A 19327-nucleotide genomic window follows, 5' to 3' on the forward strand; every position below is an offset into this window, starting at 1 on the left:
AAGGCATTTGCCATTCTAACAGCATAAAAACTAACGCCTTGAAGTGTTACCTACTCAGGCCTTTTAGCAAATTTGTTAACACTTTTAGGTATATTACCCCACCTTTCTCTTAGTGTGAACTGGTATCAATTATTTAACCAATTTTATTGTGTTATTAAAATACCTGCTGATAAAATGTGAACTAAAGTGTCATTTTAGAGCACTGCTCTTTATTTGTACTCTTTTACATTTAAATATGTATAAGAGTGGACTCAATTAATTATACCAGCAACTGTGAAATATTCCAAATCAAGACACTTTCTCTTGTATGATTTAAACTTAAATACTGCTCTATTGTCACACTAATAGAACAAAAGATTTTGAAAGATCTGCTAGCATAGCTGTTTCAACAAAGAAAACAGACTTTACAAGGGCAGCCGTTAATAAAAAAAAAAGCAATGAACTGAAGTGCTCTAGAGCAAATCTTGTCATTATTGTTTCCAACAACATATTTCTGTGTAAAATAGAGGAACTGATACAACCATTACATCATTTTTTTCTTTTTGCAATTGGAATAATTTAAACATGAACATAGCACACAGGCAACACTGACCGCTATAGTGTTTATTTCTTTCCCAGTAAGGTAAGAAAGAACCTTTTAATAGTTTAATTTTGTGAGTATTAAACAACTAGTGTGAAAAACAAGCTGCATGTAAACTATTTCGACTGCCTCTGCTTCAATGACTAGCTGATGCAACCTGTTATAGGAGGTGTTAATTGGCAATAGGAGTACAAGTCAGAAGCATGTTCCCCATCGTCCTAACCCAGCAAGGCTAGGTCATTAAAGTGGAAATGAATTCTTTCATGCCGACTTAACCCTTTCAGTACGTATTTTCAGCTGTTATACCAAAAGACAATTGAGAAAGATTAACAACAACAACAACAAAAAACCAAAAGCAGAAAAACTTGCATTACTTCTGAATGAAAAAAAGTATTTTTTCCCCTTCTCTTCACTCCCCTTCCCCCACCTCATCCAAAACAAGTTTTCTAGACAATCATCAAATTTATTGTGTGTGTTTGCGTGTGTGTGTCTGGGGGGGGGGGGGGGGGGGGGGGGGGAGAAGAGGTGACTAGGGTATATATGCAGTGACAACCATTGTCAAATAATAACTTAGCATATTAAAGCATGCATAGAAGATCGAGAGCTTAAAATGAGCTTAGAAACATTGTTTCGTAGAGGTAAATCCAATTGTGTATAGCTTGGAAAGTGTGAAAGAACATTACAGAATACAGAGAGGACACGGAAACCTGATCAAATGTGCAGAGAAGACAGAGGTAATAGAAATAAAAGACTAATTTTAAAAGTTCATCTGAGTACTATTGCTCTTCTCTACTCACCCTTTGTAGGTAAATTGTATAACAAACTCACCTAAAGATTCTAAGATTTCTTGAATAGCACAGTCCTTTTTCCACACTATTTAACCTAAAATTATGGTTACGGATGCAACTTTTGCTGTAGTAAATGAGACAACACACAGAATAAATATCAGCTTGTATTAAATCACTGGAAGTGACAAATGGAGTAAGCCCTATTTCCAAATTTCAATGGTTTTACTAACACTATAATACCAAATATCAGAAGCCATGTATTTTGTATTCTGTACTACAGCAAGTTAACCCATCATTTGTTTTGTCATGACTGAACATAATTCAGGAAAAAAAAAAAAAGAAATTCAGAGAGAATTCATAAAAGGGGAAAAATAAGCATATTAGTTTGCACTGTGAATCACACATTAATTAGTAAGAATTGGAAAATTGTAGTTTTCAAGCTAGTACACACATAATTTTACAGTTAGTTTGACATCAACAGGATTACATTTTGAAGCAAGCATAGTGTCTAAACAGTTTGTATGCTTAGACCCATTTTTATACCAATTATAATCAAGCATACATAACAGACCACAAAATACCATAAGTCTCAACAAACAGCCTAGATTTCTGAACGGATCACATTGTCTTGTTACACCATATGTCAGAAAAATTACAGTAATATGTTTAATCTCATAGACAGTGTATGATCTCCAAAATGGAGCAGGGATACTCAGGAAATATTATGGTATCAACTGCTTTTTTAAATTAAAAATATCTTTGTGGGGGGAAAAAAAATCTAACAATCAGGGTAAGAAAAACTGCCTATCTCTCAGTACATTTTACAAAATCCTGTCTCCTAAGGAGTCTATTCAGGTACGCATTTGGGCAAAACTCTAAACAGCAATAACAACATCTCCCTCCTCTTCATAAATCAAAATTCTTCACCAGAGAACTTTAGGCAGCTCTGAGCCCTTGGTTAACCGGGCTGGGATAGCCAGTTTCTTAACAGCTCTTCAGTGCAGCGTACTAACCGCATGCTGCTGCATGCGTGCATGCACACATGCGCGCGCGCACGTGTGCAGAACTTTAAACAAAAAAAAACCCTCTAGCACACTGGGAAACTCCAGAGACAGAACCTAGTCAGATTTTTTATTACAAAGAGCTGCCAATAAAATTATTTGGCTCAGGTTTCTAGCCCAGCCCTTCAGAAGTTTTTAATTAGAGCACAAAAATCTCCTTTTCTGACAGTAATCTCTCCTGTATTAGTAACAGTTTCATGGAAGAAGTATAATAACCCATTTACATGGGCATATGAAGAGATTTCCCATATACCTTCAGAGTGCAATGTGTTTTGCTCAGCTAATTGCCCACAATTGTCAAAATTTTAATAGTCCTTTTACAAAAAAAATCACTCCTATTACCTAATATTTTATAGAAATCCAGCCTGCAGACTGAGGCTCAAGGCTTGCTAAAGAAGAAAAAATATATATATACACACACACTGCCCCCTCTTTCCCTCCCCACACACTATTTCTTCTTGATCATAATTTAAATTTTTGCTTCATGTGCTTTTAGTAGGAACTAAACTCTATAGGATGCAAGGTTTTAACAGGATTTAGATGATTTGATACTAACTCAATTATTTTGAGATCAAATAAGCTTAAACACAATCTTGGTGCAATCTACCTTAAAAACAGTCAGCCACTCCAGTTTGCTAAACATTTTATTACAAACAGCTTATTGCCCAATATTAAAATGTATTCACGATACAAATTCAGTTTACATATATCACTTTGAAGCAATTTGCAATACTTAGACTTTCTGTAATGTGCCCAACACAACTGTTACGTGACATGGCCACTTAAGTGTAATCCTTCCTGGGCCTGGTGTTTCCCCTCCCTCCACCCCAACACAATGTAAGAGATCATTGAGACACCGCAAAAATCAAGTGAAGGTATGCGGCATCAATGCAGTTAATACTTCCCAATATCAAACATAAGAAAACGTCATGGTTAGCAAAAAGCTATTACAACAGAGACACAAAACAAATCCTTAGCAGTGTTATAAGTATTTTTGAAAAGAATTCTCAGTCATCAGCCTCAAACTACTGAACTTCCCCCCCACCAAAGAAAGCAGCAAAAGTTGGTTCTGCTCCAGAATAAAGCCAAATCTAACCTGTTATCTCCTCCTATCAATGTTGCACACAGTATCAGGATTTAGAAATAAGAGCCTCAAAGCGGATAAAGAAACATGACTCATTTTGTCTATATCCAGAAGTTGTGCTCTAGTTCAGATTTAACTACCTTATTCTAGACAATTCTGCCACGCAAAGTAGCCCTCAGTGGGCATCATCTAAGGTCACCCTACAGCACACTTCATGCAGCAGTGCAGTTAAAAAGAATATACTGATTTCTCCATGTATACATGCTTTCTGTTGTGAAGAATTGATACTCTGGACACAAGCAGGTTAGCTGGGAGACTCAGTGGGAAAAAAAAAGAGAAAGGTAAGTTGCTTGTATTGGGGGGGGGGATTACAAATGGACATTTGAAATGTATGGTTCTAGGAGAATCTGAAGACAACCCTTCTAGACTGCAGGAAGAGAGCAGAAGCCAGCGTTCAAAGGCGCTACATAGTAGCACTCCAACTTCATAATCAATAGCATGGGATTTCAGGAAGAAGAAACAATTTCTAAGAAAAAGAAATGAGACTGGTAACCGTAAAGGAGTTGTTTCCTGCTTGCAGAAAGGAATGTTACAAGCGAACAAGTATAATGCAAAAGATGCAAAGATGACTGATTAAAGATGATTTCCCCCCTTCTCTCTCATTATGGCAGCACTCATTTCCTTGTCCAAGCTCCTTTGTCTCTTCTGGGGAAAGTTGGCTGGACTACACTGGCAATTAAATCGAAGAGACAGAAGCTAATTGCCTAATTATTAGAAATAAGCAAGTTTAGAACCTGAGGCCAACAGGAGGCAGCTAAAAATGGTCTCCAGAGTTTACAGTAGATCACAGGAAGCTGATAATGTTCAGGCACAACCCACTAGCTTTGTTATTTTTAGTTTTATGTTTGTACATTATCGATGTGTGGTGCAGCCTATCCCACTTTAAGGCAACTTTCATACTCATATGTGTGCTTTTTTTGTGGTAAGTACCCAACAGCTTAGGCAGTTATATGACTGTTTCCTAAACAGATTCTAGTACATTTTCCCCCTTCTCCCATTAGCACATTTGGAGATAAATCATGATACAATCACTCAACTGTGCTTAGAAGAAGGTTGATTGCCAAGCCTAGGAAAACTATATCCATCTTTAGCAACCCCAAACAACTTCCAAATAAGCGTACACTATCCATGGAGCTGTCATCTCTTCCAATGAGAGCAGCAGAACATGGCCGCACTGGTACCTCAAATCTGATGTCCAACTTTCCATTTAACTTTCCTGTATTAAAACACTAAGCATCACAATAAGATACTCATTCCAGTCAATGAATGGAATAGTGTATCTCACTAAGATTTTTTTCCTAAAACAAAAACATCAATTTGGGCATATAAGCTGTGGCTGAGACTTTCTATAAGAGATAACATAGATGACTGATTTTGAAGTTTTCTGCATTTTTGACAGGAATGGGATGTAGGGTGGTTTTTAATGGATGAATGATATTTCTACTCTTTAAATGGGTTGATAACTTCTGGGGCAAAAAAAATAGTATTGAAATAAACTAGATATGCAACTTGGGCAAGTTTTCTCATCTACAGAGGGGTTATATTAGATATTTTGAAAAACTAACCTCCCTAGTACTTGAGAACTTTGGTGAAAAGTGTCACAGAAGCAACAACAGAGTAACAATGCATAATTTTAAGAGCTATAGTTCACATTTATTCCTCTTGTAGAATGATCTCAAAGGGAGTATTTGAAGCTTGAAGTATGTATGGGAAGTAGAGAACAGTGTATCAAGATAATTCAAGCATGTGAAGTGTACGAGGTATATCCAGGAGATACAGGAAAGGAGGTCATGGAAGTGCAACAGGTACCAAAACCTACAAGAACCACTCCACAACTTTCCAAAGGAAAATACACTTCATTACATTAAAGACAATAGCATTCAAAAACATATTTACACCCTCCAAACTAAAGCCATCCTATTTCAAGAACCAATTAACCAAAACAATTTTTTATAAAGGTGTTTTATTACATAGGGAATTGTCTGCAGATTAGCCAGCTAGAACATGCCATTTACTTCAAGAGTCTCATCAGTTTACACTAATGAAGAAACTGAAGGAAACTTGCATTTAATTGTTACTTGGGAATGATCTACACTGAGCCTGATCCTCCTGTACCTTCCAGATGACTAGCTCTTATTCTGAAGCCCCCTCAGAAAACCAAATGACTGGTGCTCTTTTCTAATCACCATCCTGGCTAGATCAGCAGATTAAGCAGAACTTTAGATCAGTGGCAGGTCTCCCAAGTTCCCACGGTGCCATAGATTTAGTAAATGGGATCAGTATGTTCTAAAAAACCATGATAATATGAGCGAAAGGTTCCACAGCATCAAGCAGTGCAATGCTTGAAACCTCATAATCAAAGTGACAGTTTTCAAGTGCCATTTATAATGCCCTAATCTGGAAACATCCCAGCTAACCCATCTGATCAACTATTTCACAGATGGAAGCACTTGATGGCTAATTGGCAAGTCCATTATTCAAATAAAATAGCGATCTGCACTTCTATTTTCTATATTCCAAGTCAAGGTGTAAACATTCCTTATAAGACATAGGTCACCTCTCTCTCTCCCCCTGCCCCCCTCCCATTTGTAACTTTCCCCCCTTTCTTCCCCCCTCCCCCAATCAAATATGTTAATTCAGAAGTACAAAACTAGTTTTCCTTTCTTTTTATTGCACTGGAACAGTTGTTTTCACTGACAGGAAAGTCAAAGCTAACATTTTTAGAAAATCCAAGAAATGAAAATTATTTTAACAACAATTTAAAAAAAAATATTTCACTGTTTCCTATCACATCTGGACAGAGAGATGGATGTGTTAGCACAGATAAGCGTTTATATGGCTTGGGTTACTGTTCTGAAAACGTTGAGGAAAGGCAGGTCTGTCTGCTAAAAATTCTTACTTAATTCACTCATTGTGCTCTGAAATAGTATCCAGTAGGGTTGCCAAACAGAGGCATATGTAGAACTGATTTCACTAGCAAACAATAGTTCAGCAACTGTGCACAAAATGAAGAGGAGTGCTGCTCCAAATTCCTGCCTGCTGCATAAGAAGAATGCTTTTACGTACCCCACAAAGCCTGTTAATTTGTCTGCAGCTAATGTACAATGCAAAATGAACACCAGTGAAACTCTGATAGGCAGTATTCCAGGGGGGCGAACACAGAGATGGAAAAGAATGAACCAGGAAAGGGAGGATAATGCAGAAAGTGATGTGACAACAGAGGGGAGAGGGAAGAAAGAGGAGCAGAGACTGCAATGGAAAGAAAAAAAAAGTCATTTCCAAAATAAGAACTCCCATGAACTACAGAAGGAAAATTAATGGAATAAGCAGCATTTTGTTTGGGACACTACAATACTTTCACACTTTAACTGTTTCCCTCATTACTTTTTTATAAAGCATCCATCATTTATTCTTCTGAGCAGAAATTCAAAAGCCTAAGACATCAGGCATCTCAGATGTAAGCAATTTATGCACGAAGCACTGTTTCAAAGGTCTAATTTACAGTACGAAGTTCAAAACAAACAAAGGTACCTTCTCATACAAAGAACACAAAGTTAACCACCAAGCTTACTGCTACAAAACACTGTTGTTTATGCAAGTCCTAAGAGCAATCAGATTCTCTTCCTCCTCCTCAACCCCCCACGAAAACAGTCCTTTGCCCATCAAAGGCTAATAAACAAAGGAAATGGCTCAAGAAAGTTAAGGCACAAGCACTGGAAGGAAAGTTTTATCACTGAAGTATCAGTGTAAGAATGAGGGCATGCATGGTCTCCCTCAAGCATTTGTTACCAGCCGTACTGGAGACGGGGGTTTTGCTCTGACCACCTCTGGGCAGATTAACACTGAAAGCAAATTAGCCTCTCGCAGTGATATGCTGAAGGAGCAAACGATACGACAAGATAAGAACTGTGAATGCAGGGAAAGCAGTTCCTGAGTACAGAAGACTTGGAGAGGGTTGTAAAAACAGACTTCCAAAGAGCAGCAGGGACAGCATATACAAGTTCGGAAATAAAGGAGTAAGAAACAGAATTGTAACTGAAACAGGTGGCGTGGCAAGGGGAAGGAGAGAAGCGAGTGCTGTTGAAGACGCTGAGGCAAGTCAACGAGAAAAGCCCATGACAGAGGAGGAACTGAACTGTGCTTAACCATCATCTGCTACTTCCTGAACATTAGTTGCAAAGCAAATTAAACGGGCTACTAATGGACCTCATTGCTAAGTCCAGGGCAGCAGTCCTCTTACTAAGCAAACTCCTAGCTACAAGAAAGAAAAAGAAAATCCTTTAATCACATTATGTAATACTACTATGAAAATGCTTCTCTTCCTACAAGTCTTTACACCCAGATAATTCTTATGTTAGCAAGAACGACCAGCTCCAACAGGTGTTTTTTTTCCTGTGTTCAACCTTGAAAGTAAAACCTGCAAAGACAGAGCAACTGGGACACAGTGATTAAAAAAGCTTTGTACAATTGTTTGAAATATTCTAGTGTAACCGGATGGTAACAGCCTGGTTTACTCTGTACTCTGAGGCAGGACAAAGCATTTCCAAAAGATTACCTGCCTTCTCTCTTCCACCTGAAGGCCATCTGATTTACTCCGGATTTTTCTCTCAATCAATAAATATTCAAAAAAAAAATCTTTGCAGGTCCATTGAAACACCATATTTTAGGGACACAAAATTATTTTTTGAATATCCTTCCTGCTGATTTAATAAACTAAAGGACTACAAAAGTAGCCAAGATATTATCCAGTGCAAGCAGCAACTTGCATAGAGAGCAATTCAGTTTTCTGGAGATAAAGATTTTTTTTTTGTTTTTAAATCCCTGACACACACTCATTGATTCACTTAAGAGACAATTCCATATTTAAACATATATGGAGGCAGCTTTGCAGGCCAAAGCTGCCAGAGCAGTTTATCAAGCTCCTTTTGGATGTTATATTCTATTGTCTGCTACAATTTTCCAGCAAGCTTTAAGCTAAAGCTGGGAAATTCAGAAAGCAGCTGAGAGAGTTAACTGTAAATTTGAAAAAACAGCTTTGATATGCGTCAAGTTCAGAGAGGACTAAGAAGTGAAAGCTTGAGTGATTAGACTGCGCAGATGTTAAAAAAAATGAAGAGTCATGAAGCAGGCTGGCAGCTCAGAGGAACAAGAGAAATAACTGTTTAAGAAAGTGAAACTAAAAATAACTAAGGGCTGCTTGAAGATTCACTAAGAGAGCGTGAATAGAATTTTAGCTATAAAAAGGATAGAAAAAATGCACAAAAAATTACAGCTTATTTGGCAAAACACCTAGAGGCTGTATATCAGCTTAGAATATATCACCAAATGCTTCAGTATTAAACTACTCCTTTCCTAATTATACTGGACACAAATACACTGCACAACCAGAGCTGCGAGTTTAGCATTTTCAAGCATTCCAGAGACAAACACATGCACACTGTTAAGGCTAAGATAAGTGAAACCGATTTCTCTGCAAGAATCACAGTCTGGATTCTAGATTTAGAACAGAGTTCCTGAAGTAGATGAGGAAAGTAGAGAAAGGCTGACTACTTTGTCAAACCAAGACTGCTAGGGATTAGCAAAGGAAATTCCACTGGAGTTCTTAAGGAACTAATTCTTCCTACAGGCCCCAGGCAAAGAAGTTCCTTAGAATTTTTTTCTATACCCATAGTAGTCAGGGATAAACCTGGCAACACAATATAACGAGTTCAGCTTGATTTTAGCCTGATTTTATTTTTGAAGATTGCTGGCCACACCAGTTGGCAAAAAAAAAAAAAAAAAAAAAAAAGAATTCCTCTAGCAGGAGGAACTAGGTTTTGCTGTAGGTTTTGCACTGGAACAGGACAGATGCCAGAGAGGCCTTTCTGCTATGAGTAAAGTTGAAGAAGTGAGGATGACAAGACAGAAAAAAATTCCATAAAACACACAAATAGGTGGCTACGGGTATCTGCAAATGATGAAATCTAAATCCAAATCATCTCCTGAATTTGCATATACCTGAGTATCCTACAATGCCCATCACAATGTGATCTAAAAACTGAAATATATAATTTATGAAGGAGCAAAAGGGTATACTTAATCATTTAGAATAGTCTTAATGTTCTAAAAATCCTTATCAGGAACCAATTTTCAAATTTTTATTCTGCATTGCCAGTGCTTTTGAATCCAAATATCAAATGAAAGGTTTATAGGAATTCTGTATGCTCACAGTGCCAATGCAAGAGTTCATGGTAACAAAAATCATTCAGGTTGTAACAATGATTTGCATATGTTTATATGGCATCTCTAGAGTCAGCAATTACTACAAATTTGGGGGCAGGGGGGAGGGTACATTCCTAAAAATAAGCAAATGAATATTCCAGTAATTGACTAATAGTAAAGAGAAGATAATAACAAGCTATATACTAACCTGTCCCAGCCCGGGCATACCTCCTCCAAGTCGTAGAAGTCTATCCATATTTCTAGAAAAAAAGAAACAAAGGAAAATGTTCCCAAGCTCTCAAGTGTTTACTAAATTGCTATCTATATAATTCACCTTCAGTCACTCAGTATGTCAAAAATATTGGTGGTAATTACAACACAACATCAGACTTCCTGTTAATTAACACCACATATTAATTCAAGAAGCTGTCTTCCATGCTAATTAACAGACCTTGTTTTATTGCTTTGGTTTTGGGTTATCCCCATTTCTGAAGACAAGCACTCTTGTCATACTTTTCTAAACTTTCCTATCATTCAATTAATTGGGTTTTTTTGTTGCTTAAGAACAGCACCTGTGTTCAGGAAGTGCCTGAAACTTAGAGATATGATCAAGTTTACTCCAATTTGTTCAGAAAGCATCAATAAAAATGTGAAATAAAGATTTTAGCATCCTCATTAGTAAGTTCTGTGCTAATTAACTTACAGCTTGTCAGTTATCATCAAAACTACATGTGAAAGACACTGAGCAGATTATGAATCTCTGAATTAGCATCAAAAGCTTTTTTTAATGAACTCATTATACTAAAAGAAATACTGTAAAGTAAACATTTAATGTGTATATAGTTAGAACACTAGTGACAGTACAGTCGTTTAATACATTTCCAGTGTTGCAGGTGGGATGCTTTAGTAAAAGATCATTCCAAACAATGTAACTGACCTGTTACTTTCATAAAAAAAGAAAAGAAAAAGCAGCAAGTTTTTCCTATATTGCAACTTTTAAAGGAGTGATCTTCAGGAGGAAGAATTATTGTTAAGGTGTCCCACCGGCAGCGGATTAAATTTATGTTTTTTTTCTTTGCAGTTCATTCCCTTTATCTCATTGGAAAGCAATATAATACTTAATTGCAGATCCCTAAGTAAGTGTTCTGTCCCAACCAATTTCTTCGTTTTATACAAAACCCAATGATAAGATTAAAAAAATATGATAGCTTTTGTTCAAGATGTTTTCAACAAATCAAGTCGTTTGATTTTCAAGTTTTACAGAAATTACTTACTTTTACTGACTTATTTTATTTGTTACACAGAACATATGAAGTGAAGTACCAGAAGTAGCAGTGATCTTGACACCACGATTTTAGTACAACACAAAGCTTGTTCAGGTGAACTTCATAAACTTGCACCTTGTATGTTTGCTTTATAAGAGGAATTGAGAACAGCAAGTAATGATATTTCAAAAATACACTCATCTTCAAAACAGAAATTACACATAACAGAATTATACATCAGATTGCATTAACAATACAAATTCAAGAACTTTCTTTTAAAGTCAAAGATACAAGAAAATTTTGAACTTATTTTGAAGAAATAAGCTTGCTTTGCAAAAATAAAAAAAATCCTTTATGTGGAATGAATGATAAGATGACACTCATCTTTTGAAATATGTTAATATATTTACTGGCTAGATACTTAAATAAGCTTTCTTTTAGTTTAAGATTAAAATAAATATTTTAAGCTACTCAGTAACACAAAGGGGAAGCATTTGAACCTACCACTAGAAAAAGATGATCTAACTCCTACTTTTATCACATATGCAATTTCATGCATTTCAAACAACAATATTTAAGACACATGAATCAATATCACTTATGCTAATAGCTAATTTCAATTTCCTAGTTTAGTGCACTAGTAAAATACTACTTTGATTTGATTCACTTCCTTGGTTTTGTAGAATGTTTCTAACACATGCAAACCCAACAATTGCAGCCAGAAGTACCAGTAAGTACCTTTCTAAAGCTACCTTGGCACTATATGAATTAAAAAGGCATTATGGGGTCAATAGTTATGCTTTTCAGAAAACCACTGAAACCAAACTGCTTTATTACAGGCAAAAGCTACACACAAAGTCTATATATTTTTCTATCCCCTACTACAGTATGTTCCCAATCAAGTTGTAGAATTTGCACGGAAAGGTTAAGTTCCTATTTAAAACTATTACGTAAGCACATAGTTGATAACGTCAGTAAAACAGTCGGGAATAAAAGTTAATGCCAGCTATGTTTCACTTTTTGCCCCTTTCCATAGTAGATACTTGTCCATTGTCATCTTTCATGACACTAACCTGAGCTGAAGCGTAGCTTTGAAGTAAACTATTAAAAGTATGATTTAAATCAGTCTAACTCTTGGCTGTACACTTATTTTAAGAAATTCCTAGTCTCTTAAACCACTAACCATAAGACATATCAGTAGTCTTTCCTATAACTATAGCACCTTCTGTAATCTGATGTGTTTTATCTATGTACACTTAAGAAACATGACTGAAAAAATTACCTTTTTACATTTCATTTGAGTAATATATTAATTACTAGATCATTAATATTGTTATTTACATCAACACTTATTCCAGTTTCCAACCCAATAGAAGGTTTTAAATGTTTAAGTGCAAGTTAGGCAAGTGCATAGTTTATATAAGCACATTTTGCTGGATTAGACAGATTAGTTGCACAGACTTTTTTTTTTTAATCAGCATATCTTTCCAGGTTTTGGAACTACAAAACCTCATTTTCTTACAGAACCAGAGGGATGTAACACCTCCCAGTTAACTATCATAACCTAGTCACTGAACTGAAGATGTTCTCTGGGCTACTGTCTCGAGAACCTGACGGAACACCTCCGCAAACGAACTCCAGCTTCACTGCAAAGTATTTCACTGGTTCGGGGGCTTGATTCTGGTTAGGATTTTGGCAACTGTTACTTTCTTATTTGTAACTGAAGTTGTCTGAGTAGGTTATAGCATATTTAGGCCTGAACATATTTGTTTACTTTGTATAAACATCTGAAGAATTAATTTAGGATAGAGAATCATATTAAAAACAAAATTTTTTTAAAATCCACTGTGCCCAAATATTACCTCAACCTTAACTTCTCTGTACTAAATAATGCTTTGTAAACCTTAAAACAACTTGAGCAGAATTTTCAGAGAATAATTAAGATAACTGTATTTCCGAGTAACTTCAGCATTTACAAATAAAGCAAATCTACATTTCTAACCTGGCACGCAGCTAGAGGTGATACCAGAACAAACTCAGCAGCAACTCCCACCTTTTGGTTATAAAGACGATGTCTGTAAGTTTCTTTCCTATAGAAAGAAAAAAAAAAAGGGGAAGAGGAGGAAAAACAATAAAGTTTAGAAATAGTAGCATGTTAAAAAAAAAAAAAGTTAAATTGATGACCTTTCAAAGGACCATGTTCCATTGAAGAACAGCCCAGAGAAGAACACAAATTTTTTGCTTTTACCACATAATCCCCGGAAGCTGTACATGCCATGCCCTACAAAAGCCCAAATATCTATAACAAAGAAGTTTCAAAGTTTCTCAGAATTATATGGAAAAAAAATTTTTTTTTTAATCAGTTATAAATGATCTTTTCCATATAAAAACAGAACAGGATTTGATGCTAAGACCCAGTAGTCATGATTTTTTCAGCTCAATGTAGTACACCAATCCAGACTATGCATTACAAAAAACATAAGCACAGTCAACATTTTAAATACCCTTAGCATTAAAAGAATTCTGCTTCATCAATAGAAGACGTTTGTTTCCACTATAAAAGATAAGTAGATTAAAAAAAGCACCCAAGATAGCAGAGATAATGATCTACGTGCACCGTTTTAAGTTCCTGAAGGAGAAGTTAGTCTTTGCATTTTAGAGGAGTAACAAGCATAGGACTCTGAAATAATAAAATGTATCTTTTACACTAATTTGATAATGCAAACCAACAAGAAATCACATTATTTAAACGTGCGTATTTAAACAGCTATTTCTCAGTATAACAGACAAACATTTGAGCAATTGTGAAGTGTCAAATGACAGTTTCTAGATTTTTTTTTTTAGTAAAGATTAATGCAATGTTGCAGATTCATGGAAGTTGGAAGATGTACTGAAAGAATTTAAAAGTTATTCTTATCCAGGGACACAGAAGGGAAACAAAATGTTTTACACTAAAAGTGAAAAAAGTTCATTACCCCTTAGAGGCTCTATATGGGTTTGTCCTACTGCCAATAGAAATCATAAAGTGCATTAGAGTGACTAACAAAGCAGATAGGACTTTAAAAAGATGTCTCTATAGCCATAATCTGAAAATCCACCCAAGTCCTTTAAGTTTTTATAATTAGTATAGGTCACGCTCTCCCAACTGCTTTCTGACAGGTTAATCGGGGATGTTTTAGAGACTCACTTCTTAAGGCTTAAGACGACAAATAAGAAGTTCTGGGAGCACCAGAACATGCAAATTCTTGTCTCCTAAGTCTCCCAGTCAGCTTCTCTTCTCCACTGAGATTCTCTTGTCCTAATGGTTTGGCTGGTGCAGTAGCCCTTCCCTGTTAAGGCTCATACTTCAGGTAACTTAGAACACCTTAATGTCTTCACAATCCCTGTCAGTCTGTTTAAGCATTTTAAAGTTAATCAATAAATTTTAAAAAAGCTGTTCGAGACTGAAACTATGGTCCTTTGCTACTATTTTAGAAGAATTTTGCTGTAGATCATCCTAGCCAAGCACAAAGTTGATAAGCAGTCTGCAGGTACAGAGGGGTTTTTAATCTGCTTGTTTGTTTTTAAGTGAGCAGTTGCTATGACTTGAAAAGTCAGAAATGCCTTTAGGTTTGCCTGAATTCAAGCTGAGAAAGACTGCTTTAGATTCGGCTTAGGAGTTAAAAGTTGTGTTATCCTTCTCCCTGAGAACACTGCCCACTAGTTGCATCCACTCAATCATTTGTAGTGCAGTGTTTTGGAACAGATCTGCGAAATGATCTGTGGCCATGATTTGATAGACATTTTTTTCAATGTCAATGTTAACATAAGGAGCAGTGGGGAAGCTGCTGCTGCTGCTTACCAACTTGATGCTGCTTTCTCAATACTGCCAGGACAGCCATTTGTGCAGCCTCACAGTAAACTGATAGGCTAACAAAAATGTTGTTTTTAACCCTGTTCAGCTCTCTGATTGTATTCACACTGCATCCCAGAAACAGTTGTCTTGGCATAACAGAAAAAGCAGTCTTGGAAGACCTGACTGCTTCAAAGCTAATCCAGACTCCAAAAGAAATTCATGTCAAACATGCCTTAAGCTAAACGTGCCCAAAAAGTGTTTTTGTTTGGTTGGTTTTTTTTAGTAACTAAGGTCATTTAACAGAAACAGTTCTGAACCTCATCTCACAGAAGTACAAGAACAAAGGAGGATGTGTTAATCTTTCTGGGAAGTTGGAGAAAAAAAGAATAAGTCACAGTTTCTCAGTGTTGAAAGGCTGGGGTGGGATTCCACTAACCAGTCAAAAGCAAAGTTGCTAGATTTCTGCCAGCTTTGCACAAGGATACGATCCACGAGAGGTCATGAGTGCTACAGCTAGCAGAAAAAAGGAGACAGGACCACAACAGCTGGCAACTGTATTCGCACTAGCTGCCACTGAACTGCAACCAGTTCACGAGCAGGCTTCACAGGACTGCAACACTATTCACGTATAGCCAGCTGGACACTCACCGGTCCTGCGTTCCCTTTCTCCACACCCTATAAGCATACTGAAGAAACAGATCACTCTGCACTTTACAGTCTGACATTAAAGCAATCTCAACAACACAGAAACTTTCATCACCAGCTGACCTGGCTCCATGGGGGAGGCAGGAACACTCTTAGGGGGGTAGAGCAGAGGAGAAGACGTGCAGCCACACCAAGGGTGGAAGGACGAGTAACATGAACCACAGCTTGACAACCCCGAAACCATCGGGCATTATTCCTAAAGACTACTAAAACTGTCCCCCACAAAAAAAACTACATTCTTGTAGATAAACCAGAATTAAAGCAAGAACTTCTTTGTATAACAAACTGAGAAAACCTATATAGTGTAGAAGAAACTACTAAGATTTTCTTAACTTCAAAGAGAAATACTGATTCATAATTCAGTTCATCCTACTGTGACATTTACAGTTTTCAGTCAATAAGTCTTGTTAAAAAAGCAGCATTAATGCTTTACATTTTGTGGGCAGCTCTCTCACTGAATACTAGACATCCAGCTTAGTTGCACCAGAATACAGCTTCTACTTCTTTTTTGACATCAGCTTCCTGTTCTGTTCTCTAGTCTGTTCCCTGGGAGAAGCACAGAGTGGTAGCCCATAGCTGAGACATTTCCATCTCCCCTGGAAAGGAAGCTAGTTTTGATTACACTTACCTGACACTTTTTTTTTTTTTAAATATAAGCACAAAAGAAAGCAAACAAAATTCACAGCAAATCTCTTCTCCTTTTTCTCCAAAAATCAAAAAAAAAGATTTTATAGCATCTCATTCTGCTTGCAAAGAAGAGTTAATAGTCTCTATTTAAAGTGAAACTTTAAAGAAGTGATTACACTTATCACAAAGTTCCATAATAGAAAGTTGCAGAAGGCCGGTTATGATCATTTTGTTGCACTGCGAGATTTAGATGACGTGGGCTCACCATTGATGTTAATGTGGTCACTGATTGTTTAAAACAAACAGCCCCCCCCCCCCCAAAAAAAAGAGGGGGTGAGGACGAAAGCAGGCAGGTTGTTAAGCAACTTCACTGCTTGATATGTCCATGATTGAAACACCTTAGCTAAAAGATCTTGGTCGCAGGATGGAGGAAAAACAAAACAAAACCACACATCCACCCACCCCACACACCCATTATTGAGATCTTTTTAATTGTCTTGGCCTCAAAAGCTCTGTGGGTGCTAATAATGCATTGTAAGTATGCAGAGAGTGCCTCAAAACTGATCTGAAAACAGAAAAATTAAAAAACCTATGTCTAACATTTGTTAATATTACTATCATTAGATAGCTCTAATAAACAGTAAGAGACATCAGTTCCGAGAGCTCTGGTTCACCACTTAGTTGCTGGTTATAACTTTCAACATACTCCATAAATGCTGACTTAAATCCTGGCTTTTAATAATGAGAACATTTTTCCTTAGGTAATATAGGGAAGAGTTATATGCATGCATTATGCACAATACATAGCTACTGTGTTTTGCACTTAACATGTTTCAGCACAGACTTTGAAATCAACTTGAAACATAATCTTAAGTTACTGTATCTCCTTGCCTATGAAACAAGAGTTTTATGTAGACCATTTTTATCTAGTATTAACAGCCCATGATGCAATCCCTCAATGAAAAAAGTTGTTCTACTGGGCTGAGAACTTTTGAGTCAGGATCAAAAATAAAAATAAAAATTAGCTTCAACATATATGGAAGAGAAGGACACTGACTACAAAACTGTCCTATTAGCAAGTAGAGTACCAGGCTAGACTTAGGTGACAAGAAATCATTCCAAACTTTGCAATTTGTCCATTAAGTGACTTCTAGCAAATCTTTTCACCTTTTAACTGACTTTGTCCAACTACAGTATGGAGACTACTATAAAAAGCATTATATAAGCGCACTTTCAGGTCTACTCTTGAGAAGTTCTACATAACATGGATTATTCTACATAAAATGGGTTAATTATTTCATTAACCAAGACTTTAAAAAAAAAAAAAAGCAGTTTAAGGTTTCTGCTGCAGTTGTAATACAATTCAAGAAACCTTTCTGGTGATGATAAACAGTTATGAAGGTGAATTAGTTAAGGAATTGCATAATGCAGAGAAGCATCATTTCACCAAGAAAAGAACAAAAACTGCTTGTAGGCAAAGTCACCAAACACAGAATGGACAGAAAAACCTCCCAACAGAACAGAGACTTCACATGTGAGAGCAGGGAAGAAAAAAAAAAAGTCTACCTTACTACATATTTCATATGAAAAAAAGTGAATTACAATCAGTTCTCAGTTATCTGTGGCAGTTCATTAAAGCTAACTATCAACCATGCCATGAATGTATATAGAAGGCCCAGTAGGGCAAGTTCAGAAGTACTCGACTATTCTGCTTCTATGACCTGCTCAGACCTGGAAACCAATTGTTTCTGAACAGTACAGACCTGATCCTCAATGCACTTGAGCTGGCCTAAAAGGTAGGCAGGTTAGTTCCTCCCACTTTGCTTTCTGGTTTCCAGCAGCACAGCAAACCAGCATAGGTCTAGTACATTCAATGCTGAGCTGGTGTTATTGAAGTGATCCAAATCCAAGCCAACTACTCTAAAACTATTAAGCACATCTGCCCTAAGCTTCCAGGTAAGGGACGATTCATTAGCAAAGCACACCACCACAGAATGAATGTTGATTTTGTGCTGTACACAAGTAACGAGCTTCTCTGAAATCTGCAGAATGCAGAACAGACACACAGCAGTCTTGCATAGCCTCCCTCCTCCCCTACTACACATTCTGCAGTTTTTATATTATTCAGGGCATCCTAACTACCCCTCCATTATCCTAGAGCAAGAGATAATTGTAGCTACTATTAGTATATACTCCATAATGCCTGTCACTGAATCATTTCTAAGAAGGTTTACAGGCTAATTCAGATTTTGGTATTACTTAATCTGCTATTTTGAAGTATATTCTAACTTCTCATTTTCTTAAGCATAGATATCAGTTGAATATCCCTGGTGTGGCATGTTACATCACAGATTTTTCATTAAGCAATTGACAAAATCTGTTATTAGAAGTTACTCTAAATGATTCAGGGATAATTTATTTGCAAGCTAATTTCAGGATTCCTTAACAAAGATCTTTTCCTTGTTTCCATAACACAAGTTAATAGGGAGCGCTCTTCTTAGTAGAATTGTCTTACAAGTGTATTCCTCATAACTGAAACACAGAGAACACTTTGCACTCACAGAGGAAAGAACATTTCCAAGATTAAGACAAACCTGTCAGATTTTTCAGGTTGCCTAATACCTGTTCAGCTATATATAGCTTTTAAATACTTTTATATAGAACTGGAAAAAAAGCTACCTTATTCCTTGATGTTTTCTAGATTTTTCTATTGTATGCTGGAAAGAAGTAAAACTTCAAAAGATAACATCAGCACACATTCAGATTTGACAACTTTTTGCAAGTATCCAGCTATAACACATACATTCATTCTAAAAACAACACCGAAGTCTGCTGCATGCTAGAAACAGTACTGTTACTTCTGATTATATCTTATTTTCAACTTAATTCCACTGCTTTCCTAACAGGGATTAAGGATTTCTTCTGCCTCACGGATCTGACACCGCGGCACCCAGTGCTTCACCCTGGCCCCCCCTGCCCTGTAACCGGAGACGTGCGCTGCCAGCCCCTGCCGCAACGCTTTGCTCCAGGAGCGGCAGGGCTCCAGCTCGCGACGTCCCCCCGCGGGCCCGGCGCCGCCGCCGCGCGCAGGCCAAGCGCGCGAGCCGAGAGGCCCGAGACC

The 19327-nt window shown here is 36.9% G+C and overlaps 1 protein-coding gene across 6 annotated transcripts in view; it reads right to left on the reverse strand.

Annotated features, from left to right (window-relative positions):
• The window catches only part of PSMD14 (proteasome 26S subunit, non-ATPase 14), a 50032-nt gene that overhangs the window by 30009 nt on the left and 696 nt on the right, over positions 1-19327 (reverse strand). For 2 of the 6 annotated variants that reach the window (XM_026078032.1, XM_026078037.1), the window contains exons 2-4: positions 13042-13129; positions 11049-11186; positions 9983-10034 (exon numbers count right to left, since the gene is read on the reverse strand). In XM_026078032.1, the coding sequence (XP_025933817.1) occupies positions 9983-10030 (48 nt within the window). In that variant the 5' untranslated portion in view covers positions 10031-10034; positions 11049-11186; positions 13042-13129. The remainder of the gene's footprint in view (positions 1-9982; positions 10035-11048; positions 11187-13041; positions 13130-19327) is intronic. The other 4 variants (XM_026078034.1, XM_026078035.1, XM_026078033.1 and 1 more) reach the window with 4 other exon arrangements.

This window comes from Apteryx rowi, unplaced genomic scaffold (assembly GCF_003343035.1).
Source record: "Apteryx rowi isolate R43461 unplaced genomic scaffold, aptRow1 scaffold_47, whole genome shotgun sequence".
NCBI lineage: Eukaryota > Metazoa > Chordata > Aves > Apterygiformes > Apterygidae > Apteryx > Apteryx rowi.